The sequence below is a fragment of the Sus scrofa genome, chromosome 3, assembly GCF_054392235.1.
Source record: "Sus scrofa isolate SSC_HxYL_T2T_F1_AM1 chromosome 3, Sscrofa_HxYL_maternal_Yorkshire_Landrace_v2.0, whole genome shotgun sequence".
NCBI lineage: Eukaryota > Metazoa > Chordata > Mammalia > Artiodactyla > Suidae > Sus > Sus scrofa.
In genome coordinates, this window is record NC_139385.1 from 59,418,135 (window position 1) to 59,439,726 (window position 21,592).

At 45.5% G+C, this 21,592-nt stretch overlaps 1 protein-coding gene and 1 long non-coding RNA gene across 51 annotated transcripts in view; one reads left to right on the top strand and one right to left on the bottom strand.

Annotated features, from left to right (window-relative positions):
* CCDC138 (coiled-coil domain containing 138) overlaps window positions 1-17,368 on the top strand; it is a 55,964-nt gene extending 38,596 nt beyond the window's left edge. For 32 of the 50 annotated variants that reach the window (XR_014839358.1, XR_014839357.1, XR_014839347.1 and 29 more), the window contains 3 exons: window positions 6,337-6,513; window positions 10,749-10,887; window positions 12,938-13,421. Coding sequence is in view for 18 of the 50 variants with exons in the window: in XM_085015518.1 (XP_084871644.1) it covers window positions 6,337-6,513; window positions 10,749-10,887; window positions 12,938-13,103 (482 nt within the window). In the remaining 32 variants the exon portion in view is untranslated. Of the gene's footprint in view, window positions 1-6,336; window positions 6,514-6,799; window positions 7,017-10,748; window positions 10,888-12,937; window positions 14,225-15,915; window positions 16,259-17,038 lie in introns of those variants that run through there. The other 18 variants (XR_014839346.1, XR_014839359.1, XR_014839345.1 and 15 more) reach the window with 4 other exon arrangements.
* LOC102162460 (uncharacterized) lies at window positions 1,709-21,090 on the bottom strand. The gene is made up of 6 exons (NR_201409.1): window positions 20,952-21,090; window positions 20,250-20,316; window positions 19,614-19,734; window positions 18,611-18,798; window positions 13,236-13,366; window positions 1,709-2,510 (listed from the first exon to the last, which is right to left on the bottom strand). It is a non-coding gene; the product is annotated as an uncharacterized LOC102162460 (long non-coding RNA).
* Between the last annotated feature and the right edge of the window lie 502 nt (window positions 21,091-21,592).

The following is a 21,592-nucleotide window of genomic DNA, read 5'->3' on the forward strand; positions in this document are numbered from 1 at the left end:
TAGGTGTAAAGTTAGGTTGTTTGAGCTTTTTCTTATTTCTTGAGGTAGGCTTATATTGCTACAAACTTCCCTCTTAGAACTGCTTTTGCTGCATCCCATAGGTTTTGGATTTTTGTGTCTTTCCTGTTGCTTGCTTCTAGGTATTTTTAAATTCCCTCTTTGATTTCTTCAGTGATCCATTGGTTGTTTGGTAGCATGTTGTTTAGTCTTTTTTGTGTTTTTTGCAGTATTTTTCTTGTTGATTTCCAGTTGTGTAGTGTTGTGGTTGGAAAAGATGTTTGATATGATTTTAATTTCTTAAGTTTACTGAGGCTTGATTTGTGGCCTAGGATATGGTCTATCCTAGAGAATGTTCCATGTGCACTTGAGAAGAGTGTGTATTCTGCTGCTTTTGGATGGAATGTTGTTAAGTCCATTTGATCTAATGCATCATTTAAGACCTGTGTTTCCTTGTTGATTTTCTGTCTGGATGATCTGTCCATTGCTGTAAATGGGGTGTTAAAAGTCCCTCGCTATTATTGTGTTATTGTCAATTTCTCCTTTTGAGGTTGTTAGCAGTTGCCTTATACATTGAGGTGATCCTGTGTTGGGTGCATATATATTTACAATTGTTATATCTTCTTCTTGTATTGATCATTTGATCATTATGTAATGACCTTCTTTGTCTCTTATAATATTCTTTATTTTAAGATCTATTTCAAGGTCTATTTTGTCAGTTGGTACTCCAGCTTTCTTTTGACTTCCATTTGCATGGAATATTTTCTTCCATCTTCTCACTTTCAATTTGTATGTGTCCCTAGAACTGAAGTGGGTCTCTTGCAGACAGCATATATATGGGTCTTGTTTTTGTATCTATTCAGCTGGTCTGTGTCTTTAGTTTGGAACATTTAGTCCATTTATATTTTAGGTAATTATTGATAGGTATGTTCTTATTACCATTTTATTAACCATTTTGGATTTTTTTGGTCTTTTTTTTCCCCTTCTTGTTCTCTTCTCTTGTGTTTTGATCACTATCTTCAGTGTTGTATTTGAGTTGATATTTTGTTTGTGTGTGTAGTTTTGGATTACAGTTGCCCTGAAGTTTTGATATAGGAGTCTATATACATATGAGATTATTTTAAGTTGTTGGTCTCTTAATTGCAGGTGCATCTCCAGTGTCCCGCATTTGTACCCTCCTCACAATTTTGATTTTGGTAACATAAATTGTGCATGGATGGCTTCCTACATTTACTGTATATATGCCTTTACTGGTGAGCCTTGTCATTTGTGGTATTTTTGTTTCTAGTTATGGCTTTTTCTTTTCTGCCTAGAGAAGTTCCTTGAGTATTTGTTGTAAAGCTGGTTTAGTGGTGTTGGATTCACCTAGCTTTTGCTTATCTGTAAAGCTTTTGATTTCTCCTTCAAATCTGAATGAGAGCCTTGCTGGGTAAAGTAACCTTGGTTGGAGGGTTTTTTTTTTTTTTTTTTTTTTTTTTCCATCACTTTAAGTATATCATGCCACTCCCTTCTGGCCTGCAGAGTTTCTGCTGAAGAATCTGCCAATAACCTTGTTGGGCTTCCCTTGTATGATATTTGTTTCTTTTCCCTAGCTGCTTTTAAGATTTTCTCTTTGTCTTTAATTTTTGTGAGTTTGATTAATGTGTATCTCAGGGTGTTCCTCCTTGAGTTTATCTTATTTTATTTTATTTATTTATTTTTTATTTTTTTATTTTTTTTGTCTTTTTGCCATTTCTTGGGCCACTCCCTCGGCATATGGAGGTTCCCAGGCTAGGGGTCAAATCGGAGCCATAGCCGCCGGCCTACACCAGAGCCACAGCAATGGGGGATCCGAGCCACATCTGCAACCTACACCACAGCTCATGGCAACGCCAGATCCTTAACCCACTGAGCAAGGGCAGGGATCGAACCTGCAACCTCATGGTTCCTAATCGGCTTCGTTAACCACTGCGCCACGACGGGAACTCCGGGTTTATTTTATATGGTATTTGTTGTGCTCCTTGGATTCGAGTGAGTGGTTCCTTTCCCATGTCAGGGAAGTTTTCAGCTGTATCTCTTCAAATATTTTCTCTGGCCCTTTCTCTCTCTTTTCTCCTTCTGGCACCTCTATTATAATATGGACATTGGTGGGTTTAACGTTGTCCCAGAGTTCTCCTAGACTCTCTTCATTTCTTTTCAATCTTTTTTTCTCATTTCTGTTCTGCATCAGTGATTTCCACTAGTCTGTCTTCCACCTTGATTATTTGTTCTTCTGCTTTCTATATTCTGCTGTTGGTTACTTCTAGTGAATTTTTTATTTCAGTTATTGTATTTTGCATCTCTGCTTGCTTAATCCTTAAATCTTCAATTTCTTTGCTCATTGTTTCTTGTAATTTATCAATCTGTGCCTCCAGCTTATTTCCATGATCTTGAATCACCTTTACTATTGTCAGTCTAAAGTCTTTTCCATGGAGGTTGGTAGTCTCTAGATCTCTAGTTGCATCTCGTGTTTTGGGTTGATTGCCCACAGCAACCTGAGGAGGGACAGGGGTTGTCATTTTTACAGAAGAGCAGACTGCAAGGGACCCCAGTAGTCAGGTCCTTAACATTGCCATCAAGGGGAAGTAAAGAGTTACATGCCATCCAGAACACAACGTGTAGGTGTGGGCATCAGTGAGGGACACTTCAGTAAAACTTTCAGTATGTGCAGATATGGTCAGAACAGTCTAATTTGATAGGATTATCTGTTTTGGGGACACCTCTCTCCTGTTGGATTAAATGCACTATTTTTAATTGTGCATCAGGGCTAGTTCTGTAGCCTTCTTGGCCTCAACTTAGACAGCTCTACCGTGTGTTTATAAATTATGTTCTTATACTCCAGGCATAGAGATGTGAAAGAGTTCTTGCCCTTCTCAGGTGAGAAGGTTTGCCTTGGTTAGACGCAGCATCACAGAGCAGGTAAGAACCTCAGCTCTGTAGTCAGATAGCTGAGGTCTGACTCACGGCCCGACAACAGCATGTGACACTGGCAGGTCCTTTACTGTGTTTCTACCACCACTTTATTTTTTGAAGATTGAATGAGAGTTAATTGGTTTGGCAAAGAATATGGCATACAGCAGTCTCCTGATCAGCCAGCTGCTCATGATAAATGTCATTATTTACTGTTACTAAACTGCTCAGAGTTGGCTTTATTTGAGATCAGAATTCATCAGTTAGACTGTGTTAGATTTCTGTTGCTCTTCATATATTCACCAACACTTGGTTCTTAAAACAACCACCATTTCACAGACCAGCTCCCAGGTCTTTGGCTCAGGTTTGGGCTCAGCTCCTCGGGAAGCTGGGCTGGGCTTGGTCCCTACTTGTGCTCCTCGTTTTCAAGCCACTTGCCTTCCCACATCCATCTGCATGGCCTGCACCCATCTGCACTGTGTCAGGGCTTCTGGGCTGGGAGGGGAGCTCTGGCCATCTCTGCTGCCTCCCTTCAGTCAGGGTCCCAGGTTGGCCCTGCTGCTCAGGGCAGGCAGTGGGGCTCCCCAGCTGACAGGAGTCCCTGCAGAGTGATCATTCTGAGCTGGCTGTGGGGCCAGAGCCTGCTGCCCACTGCCCATCTGATGTCAGCAGATGGCCTCTGATCTTGGGGAAAAGGTTATCATGTTGACTGTTAGGACATTTCTTAAAGACTCAGTAATGCAGCATGCTTGTAAAGTGAAACCAGTTTTAGTACAATTTTTTTTTTTCTTTTCAGGGCCACACCTGAGGCATATGGAGGTTCCCAGGCTATAGGCTAGAGGCTGAATCACAACTGCAGCTGCAGACCTATACCACACCTGCAGCAATGCCAGATCCAAGCTGCATCTATGACCTGTGATGCAGCTTGTGGCAATACTGGATCCTTAACCCACTGAGTGAGACCAGGGATTGAACCTGCATCCTCACAGGCACTACATTGGGTTCCACTGAGCCACAACAGCCCCCCCCCCAGTTTTGGTACAATTGATAACTGAAATTCTTAAAATATATACTTTTAGAGGTTAAATAGGTCTTGTTTTTAAAAAATCTTCATTTTTAGGGAAATTAAAGTAAGGATGTAACTTTTAATTCTCCCTGAAGAATAAAGATAAAACCACTTAGAAAAATAACCAAATACCATTTTTCTACCCCCCCCAGATTAATATAGGACTATTTTTTAAGTTTGCCCACTTGTCATATCATAAATCATTCAGCCTATTTGAGATAACTTATTAATGAGAAGTGAGGTAATTTGTATTGCATACAGTCAGTGGCACAGTGATAGAAACATTCCTTTCTGTGAGGAATTCCTCTCTACTTTTCTGCCTGAGCTGCTGCTGAATACAGATAGATTTCTAAATAGGGAAAGTCTGAAGAGAATCCAGCAACTTTGCCTCACCTAAGTACCCATTTATTTTGCTGTGTTCTATTAAACCATAAAGGTATATACAGCAGTGTTCCTTGAACTAGATTTTACTGAAAGTAAAAATGAAGTGTCTTATAAATTGACTCAGAGGCACAGATTTCAATTTCTAAAAATCCTTTCACATTGTTTCAGTTTCACATAGGTTATTCTCAGTTTCTCATTCTTAGTAATTAGGGTTTTAGTTATTTCTTTAGCTTACATGGATGGCACAGCAAAGACGAAATTCAACCTGATGCTAGAGGAAGGAATTTTAGTGGTGATTCGGTCATATTTTCAGTGTGTTTCAAGACACTCTGAGCCTTCATTTAAACAGAACTCTCAGCAGAGCAGTTAACTCACTGATATGTGAACAGCATGAAAGCTTTTATTGCTTTGAATAGTATATTTAAAGAGTCTTAGAAAACTGGAATATTCTTGGCCATTTAAAAGCAAGCGGAAATTGTTGTAGTGATTGAAGTGTCTTAACTCGGCATGGATCCTGTCACCTTCGTGCTTCCCAGAATATCTTGGAGGAAGTTTTGGGGCTTCTGATCTATCGGGTGCCATCCTGGTATAGGCTGTGGTCAGACCACAGTCATTCCTGATGGCAGAGGCAGAGGCGCACGCCAGGCTTCTAAAGGGCTCTGAGTGGCTTATGTTTTGCACCTTGTCAGCAGACAGAAACCCTCCCTGAAAGCTCATCGAGCAAGTTTGTATAAAGTTACATTTGAAATAGGCAAATGCTTAGAAAGCAGCAGTAGCAAAAAACATCATCTCAGAAACTGTGGTAAAGACAGCAACACTGATACTGTGTAAATTTCTGGAAGCATGTGGTAGTTATAATCAGATAGTGGTATTTATTTTTATTTTTTTATGTTCTTGTCTTTTTGCCATTTCTTGGGCTGCTCCTGCAGCATATGGAGGTTCCCAGGCTCAGGGTTGAATCGGAGCTGTAGCCGCCAGCCTCCACCATAGCCACAGCAACACAGGATCCAAGCGGCATCTGCAACCTACACCACAGGTCACAGCAACGCTGGATCCTTAACGCACTGAGCAAGGCCAGGGATTGAACCCACAACCTCATGGTTCCTAGTCAGATTCATTAACCCACTGAGCCACGACCAGAACTCCTTTTTTTTTTTTTTTGTCTTTTCTAGGACTGCTCCTGGCATATGGAGGTTCCCAGGCTCAGGGTTGAATCGGAGCTGTAGCCGCCAGCCTCCACCATAGCCACAGCAACACAGGATCCAAGCGGCATCTGCAACCTACACCACAGGTCACAGCAACGCTGGATCCTTAACGCACTGAGCAAGGCCAGGGATTGAACCCACAACCTCATGGTTCCTAGTCAGATTCATTAACCCACTGAGCCACGACCAGAACTCCTTTTTTTTTTTTTTTGTCTTTTCTAGGACTGCTCCTGGCATATGGAGGTTCCCAGGCTAGGGGTCTAATCGGAGCTGTAACTACTGACCTACACCAGAGCCACAGCAACGGTGGGATCTAAGCTGCATCTGCGACCTACACTACAGCTCATGGTGATGCCAGATCCTTAACCCACTGAGCGAGGCCAGGGATCGAACCTGCAACCTCATGGTTCCTAGTCGGATTCATTAACCACTGCACCACGACGGGAACTCCCCGATATTTATTTTTAAACATTGTTATCTTTATTGATTTAAAAAAGAAATGGTGTATATTGTTATTTCAGTGTTAAAATAGGAAAATTCTGAATGAAACGTACCCTGTCATGATGTAACTTCTCTTCCCATTTGAGTTCTGACAAAGAAGTTAGGGGGAGGAATGTCTAAAGTTAGCTCAATAGTCTTTCGTCATTTTCCTTTTGCTCTTGAACTGGTTCAAGTGACAGCATACCCTTTTTGCCTTGTGTCTGATCACCAGCTAGACTGCTGATGTGGCCATTGATTTTACACTCTGTTTTTCAGCTGACCACTTGGCTCAGGCGTTTGATTCCCTTTGTTTGGACTTGAAGACGGATGAAGGAAAGATCTTGTTCTTAGAGTATCAAGCTGTTCCAGTAATACTGAGCCATCTAAAGATTTCCAGCAAAGGACTCCTGTCCAATGTCATTGATAGTCTGCTTCAGATGACAGTGGAGTCTCGTAAGTATTGTTTTATACAAGAGAAATGAGAGTGGGGTGATTTTCTCGTCTGCTTTGAGAGTGTAACTCTACATATCAGACAGTGATAAATTTTATGATATGAAAGGCTGTGTCAGAGAGTCATTCATAACATCACTGTTATAAAACTCAACCCTTCATGCACAGATTCGCTAACTTTCACAGTCACCTCAGTTTTGTGGATTTGCTCTGCACATGTCACTCTGACCTTCTAGCCTCTCTCCTATTCCCTTTTGTCCCTTCCTCTGACAGTGAACCCTGTTTGCAGGGTCATCACATGTGTCTCCATCCCCGGGAGGAAAGGACCAGCCCAGTTTTGATTGTCACCCCTGTAGCCTCCCTGTTCCCACCCAGGAGGTTGGGAGGGCACTCAGGCTGCTTACGTGGTGCCTTTTATATTCATCTGTGAGAGTTCTGTGGTCGGTGGGGTTCTTCTCTGGTCTGGCACTGGTGTAACAGGCTCTTCAGCACCTGGTTTGGCCCAGGTAAGTGTGGGCTCTCAAGCATGAGTGCTTTGACTTGCTCTGGTTGGCGTGTTCTTTGAACCTCACATAGGCCCTTCATTCCTAACAAGAAGTCCCTTTGCTTCAGGACCTCTTCTTCTCTTGTAGCTCGTCCTCTCCCCCACAGTGCTTCTGAAAATAAACAATTATGCCCCCCAGGAAGTGGAAACCACAGGTGGGAAGCCTTGCTTGGCAAGGGTGGGTCCCTGGTGGCCACCGCACTCATGCCCCCAGCATGTGGCCACGTTCCATGCCCTTTATAGCTCACATTCCCTCTGCAGTGTATCTCCAGGGAGGCTGGTGGCCTATCCTGGACCCCTCAGCCGGCCAGAGTGGCGCTTGGACTTGGAACCAGGGCTGTGTGTCCAGGAGTGGCTCTGCCACACACATTGTGTTGTTGTGTTGTCCAGCCCTGGGTGTCCAGTGTCCCTGGACATGGTTTATTATATTTCTAGCCATCTGTATCTGGGAAGATGTCAGCCTCACTGCTGCATCTAGCTGCCTCAATGAATGATCTTGAGGTTCTGAATTACAACTAATATCAAGAGTAGAGCAGAAAGAGAAAAAATTGGTAAACTGAGACTCAGAGTTTTGAGATCACTTGTTGAAGTAGGAAGGTTTCCAGTTGGTTTCACAGAATTTTTAAAAACTTAAATCCTACCAGGAGCTCCCTTGTGGCACAGTGGGCTAAGGATCTGGCGTTGTCACTGCCATGGTGTGGGTTCAATCCCTGGCCAAGGAATTTCTCATGCCATGGACTTGGCAAAAAAAATCCTACCACCTGTGAATGTCTGTTGATAAGAAACTAGTTTCTCTGAATGCGTCTAACAGCCAAAAGCATCCTGCAGCCAACAACAAACAGACAGGATTTTGAGCCACAGCCACTCTCATGTTAGAGCTGCTACCAGGTTCAGGACTTTTTTTTTTTCTTTTTTTTTTTTTTTTTTTTTTGGCTTTTTTAGGGCCCCACCTGCAGCATATGGAGGTTCCCAGGCTAGGGGTCCAATCAGAGCTGCAGCTGCCAGCCTACACCACAGCCACAGCAATGCTGGATCCTCAAGCCACTGAGAGGCCAGGAGTCGAACCCACATCCTCATGGATCCTAGTTGGGTTCATTACCGCTGAGCCATGACGGAAGCCCCAGGACGCCCTCCCTGCTCGCACTGAGTCAACAGCAGCTTCTGATGCTGACTGAGAAATCCATGCTGATTTTAGTGATGGGAAACTCCTGCAAGGCTGGAAATGGGCAGGCCTTTAATGACATCTGACAGATACATTTATTTGATGAATAGGTATATCCTCCGTTTTTATTTATTAAATTTTATTGGAATATAATGAACTTAAAGTATTGTGCTAGTTTCAAGTACCGCAGAATGAATTAGCCATATTTACAGAATATTGAATGGAATTCTTTCTGCTGTACAGTAGATCCTTGTGATCTCTTTTATGTATGGTAGTGTGAGTATCATAATCCCAAACACCTCGTTTATCCCTCCCCCCCCCCATTTCCTTTGGTAACCATGAATTTGATTTCGAGGTCTATTTCTGTTTTGTAAATAAGTTCATTTGTATCATTTTTATCATAGTCTATATATAAGCAATATCATAGGATATTTGTCTTTATTGCTGGACTTTACTTGGCCCCATATCTCTAGGTCCACCCGCGTTGCTGTAAATGGCATTATTTCATTCACTAAAAAATGAACTCAGTTGTAGTCCACCGTGATATGTACCACGTCTTCTTTATCCACTACTTTGTCGACGGACATTTAGGTTGTTTCCAAGTCTTGGCTATTGTAAATACTGCTGTAATGAATACAGTGGTGCCTGTATCTTTTTTTTTTTTGGTCTTTTTTTGCCATTTCTTGGGCCGCTCCTGCGGCATATGGAGGTTCCCAGGCTAGGGGTCGAATTGGAGCTGTAGCCAGAGCCACAGCAACTCAGGATCCGAGCCGAGTCTGCAACCTACACCACAGCTCACAGCAATGCTGGATCCTTAACCCATTGAGCGAGGACAGGGATCGAACCCAAAACCTCATTGTTCCTAGTCGGATTCATTAACCGCTGAGCCACAATAGGAACTCCTGTATCTTTTCAAATTACGGTTTTCTCTAGATATCTGCCCAGGAGTGGGATTGCTAGATCATATGGTAGTTCTATTTTTAATTTTTTGAGGAACTTGCATATTGTTCTCCATTGTGGTTGAACCAGTTTACATTCCCACCAACAGTGTAGGAGGGTTCCCTTTTCTCTACACCCTTTCCAGCATTTATTGTTTGTAGATATTTTGATGGCCAGAATCTGACTGATGTGAGGTGGTACCCCATTGTAGTTTTGATTTGCATTTCTCTATTAATTAACTGATGTTGAGCATCTTTTCATGTGCTTTTTCAAAGGCCATCTGTATATCTTCTTTGGAGAAATGTCTGTTTAGATCTTGTTTATTTTTTTATTGAGTTTTTTTTTGATATTGAGTTGCATGAGGTTTGTATATTTGAGGAATTAATCCCTTGTTGGTCACTTCGTTTGCAAATATTTTCTCCCATTCTGTGAGTTATCATTTCATTTTATTTACGGTTTCCTTTGCTATGCAAAAGCTTTTAGTTTTAATTAGCTCCTGTTTATTTTTGTTTTCTATTTCATTACTCAAGAAGGTAGATCTAAAAAGATATTGCTGAGATTCCATGATCTAACATGCATGCTGACGTGGCGTCTTCCAAGCTGTGATGGAAAGCATGTGTTTCTCATGGATGTCCTCTATTCATTCATTTGTGCTTAAAGTTCTACATGCATTGTGGGAGCCTCTGAGTTTTACAGGGGAATTTAATTATTTTAAGGCCACGATTTAATGTTTTCGTGTGATTTTTTTGTTTCCATTCAGACTTCCCTAATTACCAATAGAAGTGATCTATGCCTTGGAAAGCATTTTTACATATTATTTTGTTCACTTGAGCTTTTGGGGTTTCACAGTTGCAAGCCTTACTGGGGCTCATTTATAAGCTTTTACCTACATCTCTATAAGGCAGCATTGCTGAACCAAAGCTTATACACATTTAAAGTTTTTCATACAAATTTGGCAAATTCCAACTACTTCATTCCTACTGGAGTTGAATATTTTTACTGTATTTTATTTTGAGTTGCCTGCTTGTACCGCATGTTCATTACCAAAAATATTAGGTCTATCTTAGTGATTTATAAGAGCTCTTTTTCTAGTACAATATCAATCTTCTAGCAAATATGAGATTTCTGCCCCCCACCCAAGCTTGGCATTTCCCTGGTATTTTTTTAAAGCTTTTTGCCTTTTAACTTTTTCATATAGACATTTCAAGTTATTATTTTATAAAATTTTCAATCTTTTATGACTCTTTCTCCCTTTTGCTTTTATGCTTAAAAAGCTCTTCCCTTTTCAGTGATTATTATGTAAGTTGTGTCATTAACACTTAAATGAAACTCTTTTTGGGGTTTTTTAGAAAAAAACGGCCCCAATAAAATGTCTAACTGCTAAATATTCAAACAGCCTCCTGTTATGGACTTTCTGCTTCATGGAAATATATTTTCAGGGAAAACAGTCTTCTGTTTGAATTGCTCAACAGCAGTCAGTGGATGCTGTGATTTTTCTGGTGATGATGTTTTTGTCCCACAGCTGGAGTGTGGAAAGAAGGCAAACCCAGAGTAGTGCCGGCCCCTCCCCTCACCCGCCCCACTGTCTTGCAGGGTCCCTGCAGCCCTTCCTGGAGGCCTGCAGTACCTCACTCTTCTTCCGAACCTGCTCCATGCTGCTCCGGGCCCCAAAGCTCGAGCTCCACATTCTAGAGAAGCTCAGCATCATTCTCCAGAAACTGTCCAAAATCAAGTAAGAATCTATTATTTCTAATGTTTTTGTATTAGAAGCTATCTATTATGATCATTTTGATTTTTCTGCGTCTGTACTGGTTCACTTGAGATTATTAAATCAAGCTAGTTTCCAGGAAACATGTAGTCTAGGTTCATGACTGTTACTGCTTACCTGAGATCAGGTTAATCCCAGAGCCTCTAGTTTTCATTTCTGTCAGATCAGCTTCACCACAAACAGTATGTAAGATGAAGAGCAATTTTTAACAACCAGCTGAGACCATCAGAGCAGATTCCTGCACTGGCATTCTATAATGCCACTGGTGAAAATAGGGAAATAATAAAAATACATTGGGGGGTAAACAGACATATATTTTGCAGATCCTTATTACTGTATTGAAGTGAGTTTAGAGAATAAGAAGGAAGCAGGCAGAGAAGATTTAAAGTGATGCTAATAACAGACAATGACGGGCTTGCTCCTGCCACTAATTTGGATTCCACTGCAATAATCAAGGGCTTTCTTTTCCATTATTTCTTTTTCTTTCCCCAATACAAACATTGGTATAGCCAGTTTTGTAAATTATAAGAAAGGACATAGACTTTAAGCTGCATTTTCCCTCAATCTTGGTGCACAGTCTAGTGATTTTTTTGAGGCAAATCGGAACACACTCCATCGCCTTTGCGGATGAGTGTGTTGGTGTGGTTCCGCTCCCCGGCCCCTCCCTCTCTGCTCGCCCGTGATTTCTATGGCGGTGAGGCCAGGTGCTCTGCCAGGTCACCGTGTGCCTGAGAGCAAGTGCAGAGCATCCTGAAGTCCCCTGTAGGTGTGTGGGAGTGGGGCTCTTCTCCTTTGGTGTCTCACACCCCTTGCCACACCTCCGTAAATCAGTGTCACATTATTACCTTGTACTTAGCTCACCAGATTATCAGTTTAGCTCTAGTATTAGGTACACCTGTCACCTTGTTGTCCTCCTTGTCCTGCAGACTGGTAGTGTGTCATCAGTCAGCTGCCATGAGGCTAGAGTGGCATTACTTAGGTTAAATTCCCTCTTAGCTCTTAATTCGTGGGATTTTTTTTTTAGGTAGTTCAAAGTGCAGGCGTGCCCCTGGGCCAGAGTGTCTTTTCGTAGGTAATGCATTTGGTTGTTTGTGATCATTTAAGATATAGAAAAATAACTAGAACAAAGCTGGACTGAGAGAGTTGGGAATAGCTGCTGCTCAAGCAAGTCTTAAAGGAAATCTTCAAACCTGCAGAGATGGGAAGCCATCTGTAGCCGGTGGATGGATGGTCACGTGGGCTACTGGATACTCTCTCTCAAGAGATAAACAGATGTAGGCAAAAAACTGACGGACAGTGAAATTACTGACCGGGCACTAATGAGGGTGTTGCTAAGTCAGGAGGGAAACTAGTACCATGCTAGATTAGAAAGCCCAACTTACTTGAGTAAGGTGGTCAATCAAGTTCCCTTGTGGTGTGGGTTCGATCCCTGGCCTGGGAGCTTCCATATGCTGCAGGCATGGCCAGAAAAATAAAGTGGTTAAATATTTGACTTTTTCTGGCTCTGGGGGGGAAAATGCTCTAGGTAGGACTAGGGTGCAGTTTTCAGGATTAGAAAACATTGTCTTTTCTCCTTGAATACTTTTCCGCTTTAGGCCTGTATCATAAACCTATTTTGTTGGTCTTGGCTGTAAATCTTTTAGTTACTCATTTTCTCCATTGTTACTATTTTTGTCCTTTTAGGGCTGCATCCGCAGCATTTGGAATTTCCCAGGCTCGGGGTTGAATTGAAGCTGTAGCTGCCAGTCTACACCACAGCCACAGCTGTGCAAAAATGTGGGATTGAAGCCACATCTGTGACCTACACCACAGCTCACAGCCACACCGGATCCTTAACCCAGTGAGCCCAGGGATCAAACCCATGTCCTCATGGATACTAGTCCGGTTCGTTATTGCCGAGCCACAGCAGGAACTCCTTCTCCGTTATTTTTAAAAACAGACACCATTTCCCCACATTTATGCCTAACTTCTGTCCCAGTGTTCCTAAGTGTGTAATATTCTCTTTCTCTTATAGGAGTAATAAGAAGCTCTTTGAACTCTTTACAATTCATCTGATGCTTCAGGAGTTACAGCGGACAACACACCCAGAACATGCCTTTCTCTGTATTAACCTTAATTCAACTCTGTTCAATTTGGGCTTAACAAAAGGTAACTCCCTGGCCTCCAATGGAAGCCATTAGCCTGGCTTTTTCTTATTTATAGATGTTATGTATGTTTTGCTACTTGTAAGACTGTAAAAATCACCAAAGTAACTAAAAGTCTACCAGGTAAAGTTAAGAGTAGCATCATTTATCATGAAAAGTGACACCCACCTCAGGGCTTCTGCTGCCTGAAGATGCACGGCCACTCCCTCCACCTGCCAGTGATGTCGTCATCCCCAAACACCAAGAAGACGCGAAAGCTCCGTGCAGAGGTCGCACTTGTCCTGTGTACTGCTACATCCCTGTGTCCAGAGATTGGTATTTGCCAAGTGAAATAAATCTATTTCCTAACTTTTCTACAATGAATATATAATACTTAGGAAACTAAAAAGAAATGAGCACATCATGACTACAACTGTGAAACACACCTACATACATACATACATAAGGCTGTATGCAGACTGTGAACATCACATTAAGGTGGAAGTACGAGGGCTGAGGAGTTGTAAAGAAGTTAAAGAAAACGGTATCACCTTCTTCAGTTATTAAAACTCCCCCCGCCCCCGCTGTGTTCCCTTATAGAGGTACAGCTGCAGGATCCGTGACTAAAAACGTGGGCATGTGCCTCGGGGGCCACTGCTTTGTCAGGAACATCAAGTGAAGTCATCCTTGATTTCATCTCTTTCATGATAGAAACATAAGAGTATCACAGAATAGATTGAAAACAGCAGGAAGGGAAGAAATGTTGCCCAAATTAAGAAAACTACCAACGAAAAACAATAGCTACACCAAACGAAAAAACAGAGATGTGTTCACAACCAAGTGACAATCCACAGACAAGTGGCGCAGTCCCAGTACTCAGGAGTCTTCTCCGTCTCTATAAAACCCTCTTCCACATAGAGAACAGACTTGTTGCCCTGGGGGGCGGGTGCGTTTGGGCTGAGCCGATGCATGCTAGTAAACAACAGGGCTGGGCTGTGCTGTAAAGCACAGGGAGCTCTCTCTATTCAATGTCCTGTGATGAGCAAGAAGGAAAATAAATTTAAAAGAATGTATAGATGTATAACTGAATCACTCTGCTGTACAGCAGAAATGAACACAACACTGTAAATCAGCTATATTTGAATAAAAAATGTCTCACCCGCATTCACATTTTAAACAGAACTCAAGTATATTGCTTTGCAAAATCTGGTATTTTTTTTAACTAAAAAAATTCTTTAATCTTTTTTCCTCCTTTTTTGGCTGCACTTGTGGCATGTGAAGTTCCCAGGCCAAGGATCAAATCTGAGCTGCTTCTGGGACCTATGCTGTGGTGACACTGGATCCCTAACACACTGCCAGGCTGGGGATCAAACTAGCAGCGCCAGAGGCAACACTGGATCATTAAGCCACTGCAGGAACTGCCTCCTAAAAATTTTCTTATATTTTGAGATTATAGACAAACATTGATGTAGCTCTACAGACACTAGGATCTAACATGTTAGAAAAAAGAAAACAACGTCCCAAAAACTATTCCCAGAAGAAAGAACTGTTCACAGAAGTATAGGCAGACTTCAGAGATACCATGGGTTCAGTTCCAGACCACTCAAGGAAGCAAATGTTGCAGAAAAGTGAACCAAGAAAATTTTTTCTTAGAATGTATAAGTTATGTTTAAACTACAGTCTGTTAGCTGCACAACACCATCATGTTTTAAAAGGCAACGTATATACACCATCATTTCAAACTACTTCATTGCTAAAAACAACTACCTGTCACCCGGACCTCCTTCTCTTTGCTGCTGGAGGGTCCTGCCTCCACCTGGCAGCTTATGCAACTTCTTCACACAAGACAGCAATGAAAGCTCTTCCTCCCATAACTGCTCTGCAGTGGGCAGTGCGGCCTGACAGCACTTTCCCACAGGAGGACTTCTTTCAAACCAGAGTCACTCGTCTCAGATCCTGCAGCTGCTTCATCAGCTGAGTTTAGGGAATATTTAGGTCCTTTGTTGTTATTTCAACAGTCTTAGCATCTTCACCAGCTGTATGTTTCATCTCAGGAAAACACTGTCTTTGCTCATCCATGAGAAGCAGCTCTGCATCCTTTCAAGTTTCATCCTGAGTTTGCAGCCATCTGGCCCCATCTCCAGGCATGCCCCCCCCCCCCTTTTGGCTGCACCCAGGACACACTGACATTCCTCCTGAATCTGAGCAGTAGCAATGCTGCATCCTTAACCTGCTGGGCTGGGGATCAGACCTGCACCTCCACATAAACCAAGCCGCTGCAGTTGGATTCTTACCCCACTGCACCATGGCAGGAACTCCTAATTCTAATTCCAGTTCTCTTGCTGTTTCCCCCACATCTGCAGTGACTTCCTCCATGAAGTCTTGAGCCCCTCAGAGTCATGCATGAGGGTTACAATCATCTTCCAAACTATTAATGTTGACATTCTGACATCTTCCTTGAGTCACAAATGCTCTTAATGGCATCTGGAGTGGTAAACCTTCCAGGTTTTCTGTTGCCTTTGCCCAGATCCATGAGAGGAGTCACTGTCCACGGCAGCTACAGGCTTACAAATGTATTCCTTAAATAATGAGACTTGAATTCCTCCTCGCCCATGAGGTGCCGATGAATGTTCTGTTAACAGGCATGAAAACGATAACCTCCTGGTCCAGCTCCATCAGGGCTCTTGGGTGACTGGTGCGTTGTCAATGAACAGGACCATTTTGAAAGGAAGGCTCTTTTGTCCCCACTGAAAATCCATAGTTTGCTGCAGCCACCTCCTGGAATCCTATCGGCAGGATCTTCCAGGCAACTTGCTACATAGCTTCTGCACCAGCTCTTCCTGCTTCACCTTCCACTTTCATGTTACAGAGTCGGCTTCTTCTCAACCACTGTGAACCAGCCTCTACTGCCTTCAGACTTTGCTGCTGCAACTTCCTCGGAAGCCTTAATGGAACTGAAGAGACCTGGGCCGTGGTCTGGATGAGACCCTGCCTTGAGGGAATGTGGTGGTTTGATCTTCTCTCCAGGACAAAGGAACTTTCTCCACATCAGCACAGGGCAATTCTGCTCTCTTACGATTCAGGTGCTCGTACTTTCCTTCAACAACAGTTCCTTTGTACTTACAACCTGGCTACGGCTTTGCACAGGAGGCCAAGTTTCAGCCTATCTGAATGGTTTCTGATGTGCCTTCCTCATCAAACTTGATCCTTTCTAGGTTTTTTGGTTTTTTTTTTTTTTTTTTTTTTTTTTTTGTCTTTTGGTCTTTTTTTGTCTTTTCTAGGGCCGCTCCTGCGGCATATGGAGGTTCCCAGGCTAGGGGTCGAATCGGAGCTGTAGCAACTCGGGATCCGAGCCGCGTCTGCAACCTACACCACAGCTCACAGCAACGCCGGATCATTGACCCACTGAGCAAGGCCAGGGATCGAACCCGCAACCTCATGGTTCCTAGTCAGATTTGTTAACTACTGAGCCATGACAGGAACTCCAGATCATTTCTAGGTTTTGATTTAATGTGAGACGTGTGACTCTTCCTTTCACCTGAACAATGGAAGGTCACTGTAGGCTTACTGATGGGCCTAATTTCAATACTGCTGTGTCTCAGGGAAGAGGGAGGCCCAAGGAAAGGGAGAGAGACAGGAAGAGCTGGTCAGTGGAGCTACAAGTACACGTTATTGATTAATTCATCATCTTATATGGGTGCAGTTCATGGACCCCGCAAAGCTAGTACAAGGGTAACATCTAAGATCACCACAGATCACAATAAAATAATGATGATAAAGTCCGAATACTGTGAGAATTAACAAAATTAACAACAAGGAGTTCCTGTTGTGGCTCAGTGGAAATGAATCTGGCTAGTATCCATGAGGACGTAGGTTCGATCCCTGGCCTCCCTCAGAGGGTTGAGGATCTGGCATTGCTGTGGCTGTGGTGTATAGGCTGGCAGCTGCAGCTGGGATTCAACCCCTAGCCTGGGAACTTCCACATGCTACAGGTGCGGCCCTAAAAAGACAAAAAAAAAAAAAAAGAAAATATGGCACAAATGAACCTATCTACAAAACAGAAATGGATTCACAGACATAGAGAACTGACTAGTGGCTGCCGAGGGGGAGGAGAGTTTGGGATTGACAGATGCAAACTATGACACTGAGAATGGCTAAGCACTGAGGTCCTGCTGTACAGCACAGGGAATTCTATCCAATCTCTTGGGATAGAACATGATGAATAATAAAATAATGTGTGGGTCATTGCTGACAGCAGAAATGGGCACAACATTGCAAATGAACGATGTTTTAGTTTAAAATGTTAATTAAAAACAAAAAAAGGGAAAAATAGTTCTGTCTTGGTTGTGTTTGCTGTGGATGATAGACCTGTCCTCAGAACCCTTCCTCTTCTTCTGTAAAGTATTTTCCAAGCACCTTTCCATGCGCGGTTTCTCTCTCTGGCACCTTTTGCCTGAACTTGCAGTATCTACTTTCCCCAGACAGGGTGACAAATTCAGAACTCCCTTCCCAAAGTCTCTCATTGCCAGTTCCTCGCACCCAGAATCCTCCCCACCCGCCTCCTCTTTGATGTCTACCTCTCAGTCAGGTTACAGAGCTGAGACTCTCCCTGAACTTTCCCAGTGATTTGAGGCCAAAATAATAGGACAAGCTATGATAATGATAATCACAGTTATTTAGACAAAATGAGATACTGCTTTTTAAAAATGTTTACTTTCTGTGTGTAGAAATACAACATACATCCAACCAGAAGAATTTCAAAAAAAACTATTAGACACTTTGCTTCCTTCTCAAACTTCCACCCACTGGATGCTTGATGAACACATGAATTACAGCCTTTCCCTTTTCTTTTCCCTTCCACCCTTCGTTCCCTCCTTCCTCTCTCTCTCTCTTTTCTTCCCTCCTTCTTCCCTTCGGACCGCAGCCGAGGCACATGGAGGTTCCCAGGCTAGGGGTAAATCCCGAGCTACAGACACCAGCCCACGCCACAGCCACAGCCAAGCCAGATCCAAGCCAAGTCTGGGACCTAAACAACAGCAATGCCGGATCCTTAACCCACCGAGCAAGGCCAGGGATCGAACCCACATCCTCATGGGTACTACTTGGGTTCATTGCCACTGAGCCACAATGGGAACTCCCGGAATTACATCCTTTAGGAACTAAGGAAGTCCCAAAGAAGACAGGTAGAGAAAACTGCCCTGCACGGGATCCTGATGAGAGCTGACAGGAGAGCCTCTTACACAGAGATCCTGAAGACAATGCAATGAATCTAAATACCTACTTCAAAAAGCACCCTTTACCAGCCAATTTTGTGTTTTCTTCCTTAAGGATGGGAGGGGAGGGGAGGGAACTAAACATAAACACAGGACGCAGGTGTGGACACCTCCGCTGAGCCTTCCCTCTCGGCCACCCGCCTTCCCCCACAGGAGCTCCTCCACCAAACGCTGCGGGCCGGCCCCTGCGCTGGGCACGTCATAGAAAACAATGCAGACGAAGCCCCTGAAGTCAGCTTCCAAACGCCCTGTGCTGAGAACACAGGGCTTCCCTGAATACTGAGCTCCTACCTGCAGTTTCTGGTGTATCTGAAACAGCTCCTCGTATATCTGGTTGACCTGAAGTGGAAGCACGCCCTGCCGGTCTGAGGCTCCGGACGCTGGGGCGCCGACACGTTTCCCAGGGGAGTCACTGCCATCACTACGACAGCCAGGCCAGTTTCTGGAATGCGAGGCCAAATCAGGTGGCCAGGCAACTGCTGAGGAAATAAAACACAAATTACAACCGACCTTAATTTACGGTTTTCCCTACCCTCAGGGGGAGTAATCTCAGAAGGAGCTACTTAAAACACGATTCACAGTACTGGTGGAAAAGTTTTGAGCACGAGGAGCAACAAACGTTAACATTGAGAACAAGGGCGGGATGGGCATACAGGAATTCTCGGTGCTCTTTCGGCAGCTTCTTCGCAAGGGGATTAACTGGCCAGGCCAACAAATGGAGACCTCCTGTCACAGAAGCTTGGCCTGGGTGCCGAACGGAAAAAAACAGAAAGGCAGGGACAGAATTTGGGGCGAAGCAGGAAAGAACAGCTTTATTGCTTTGCCAGGCACAGGAGGTCACAGCAGGCAAACGCCTCAGAGACTGTGCCCCCTGGGGGAAGGAACAGAAAGTGTTTTTTTCAGGTTGGGGCCACAGATAAGGAGCAGGGTAGAGGCAAGCTGGCATTCTTCTTCAGAGTTGGTGCTTATTTAAAAGGAAAGAAGGAGGGAGGAAAGGAAGGAAGGAAGCAAGGCCTTCATTTGGGTCCCGGATGAATAACTGTAACTTTTTATCCATCACACCATGTGAGTAACTTCCCCTGATGTCAGCAAGCACAGCGCTGGGTCTGTGCTTTTACCAGGTTCTCAGGAACAACTACCCACTCTCTTCAACTACTCAGCAAGCTCCAGACGCTTATGCCGCCTCCCAGAGAAAAACAAGCATGTGGGCAGCACCCTGTCCCCTTCCTTTGGTTTCTGAGATGCTGGGTGGGGGGGAGGGAGAGGGCACCAGGAAGGACTCGGGGTACTTTACCAATTCCCAGTCCTGAGCTTGAAGGAACTACAGAGCGGCGCTGGGCCGCGCCTCCTCTCATCCCAATCACAGCTTAACGATGAGCCAAGTTCATCTCCACAGGAGAAGACATCCACGTCGTCTGTGAACAGGAAAGAGCACAGTAGAGACCGCTAAGGTCAGGCAACAAGGATCTCTTTCTGGGCTCCCGAACCTAAGACGGCAACATCACTTCATCCGTCTGTCTCCCGCAAGCAGACTTCCAGAAAACAGGCATCGAGCCTCCAATTTACAAGATGCTGTCATCCACCAGCGCACCGGATTCTGGGTCCGACGCTGGGCAGCAAGCCGAGCAGGTGCCTTTAACCTGTTCTAATGGCTAGGCACCCGAGCACCAGAGACGCCACGAGAATCTTCTCAGTGCCACCAGCAGAAAGCACAAGGAAGGACTAAGTTCAGAATCCAGCCTGCTTTCCGCCTCCCCGCGATATCCCGCCAGGCCTCCAACGTCCAACCCTTCCTTTCTCCCTTCGTGAATCTGAGACAGTAAACGCTGTGTAATAAACTCTCTTCGATGCAGTGAAGGAAAGAGCCAGAGCCTCCCCGCGAAGGCGCTGAGCCCTGCGGCCTGAGCGCCTCCCAGCCGCGCAGACCTACCTGGGGTGCGGGGAGGCCGCCTCCGACGCTCAGGACGCTCCGCACCGTCCGATCGCCGCCACCCCGGCTGAAAGAGAGCGCCAGCGCGGTGACCGGGTGCAGGCCCTCCCCGCCGGGTCCCCACACACCGCCCCCGCACAGCCGTCCCCGTTCCCGCCCAGTTCCCGCTGGGCTGTCCCGGTTCTCGCCCGGTCCCCGCACAACCGTCTCCGTTCCCGCCGGTCCCCGCACCGCCCGGTCCCCGCTCAGCTATCCCCGTTCCCACCCGGTTTCCGCCCTGTCCCCGCACGGACGTCTCCGCTCCCACAGGGTCCCCGCACAGCCGTTCCCGCTCCCGCCCGGTCCCCGCGCAGTGTCCCCGCCTCGGAGAACCGAATCTGCGCAGCGCCCCGTCCTGGATGCCCGACGCGCCAGCGGCGTCCGCGGTCAGAGGCACCAACGCGGATCCAGACCGCCGGGCGCCCGCACCTTTCCCCGCCGAACTGGCTCGAGCTCGCCGCTCTGGTCCGGGACCGAGGCGGTTCCGACCCGCATGCAAGTCACCGCGGGGAGCCCCTGGCACGCGTTCCCGCGGGGACGCGCACTGACCCTCTGGGGTGCGGTGCCCGCCAGGAGCCGCCCCCCGCGACGCGCCCACGCCTCGACCTGCAGACGCGGTCATAGGGGGATTCGCGCCGGCCGGTAGGCAGGGCGGGGCCTCACCTCGGCTGGGCAGCCGCTCGGAGGCCGTAACGGCTTTTGAGGCACTCCACCACCAGATCCTGCCCTGGTGGCTTCACCACCCTCGCCTCCAAAGCGGCGGCCGCCGTCGTCGGCCCCCACCCCCGCCGCCGGCAACGTCGTTCGGCTGGGCGGGCGCCGCGGACTTGCATACCGACGTGCCCCACGCCCCGCCCCCGACGCTGAGGCACGCCGTGGCTGCCGCCGTCTTCTTGTCAAAGGCGCTGTAGCCCGCGTAGCGAAATGTGCGTCTCACCGCGTAGTCGCTGGCGTCCGTTTGTGCTCTTGGGTCCAGAGGGTGTGATGCCTGTGGATCGAAGATCAGCCCTTCTTCCCTTTCTGCGCCCGGAGCACCTGGGCCGCATTCGGGCGGGGTCGGGCTGAGTCTCTGTCCCCACGTGTTGGCTCCTGACCGACAGGTCTGTGTCAAAGATGCTGCTGCCCATTGGAAACAGCTGTGAACAGCAATCCTAGAGAGTCGGTTTTGGTTAAAAGTATCCGTTTCCACATCTTTCAGTCCACAGTTGTAATGCTCAAGGTGCCACGGAAATCTGTTTACAGAGCGAGAAATCTCAGGTGTGCTTGCCTTTACTTGTAATTTCCCCTAAACCCGAGTCCCCGCT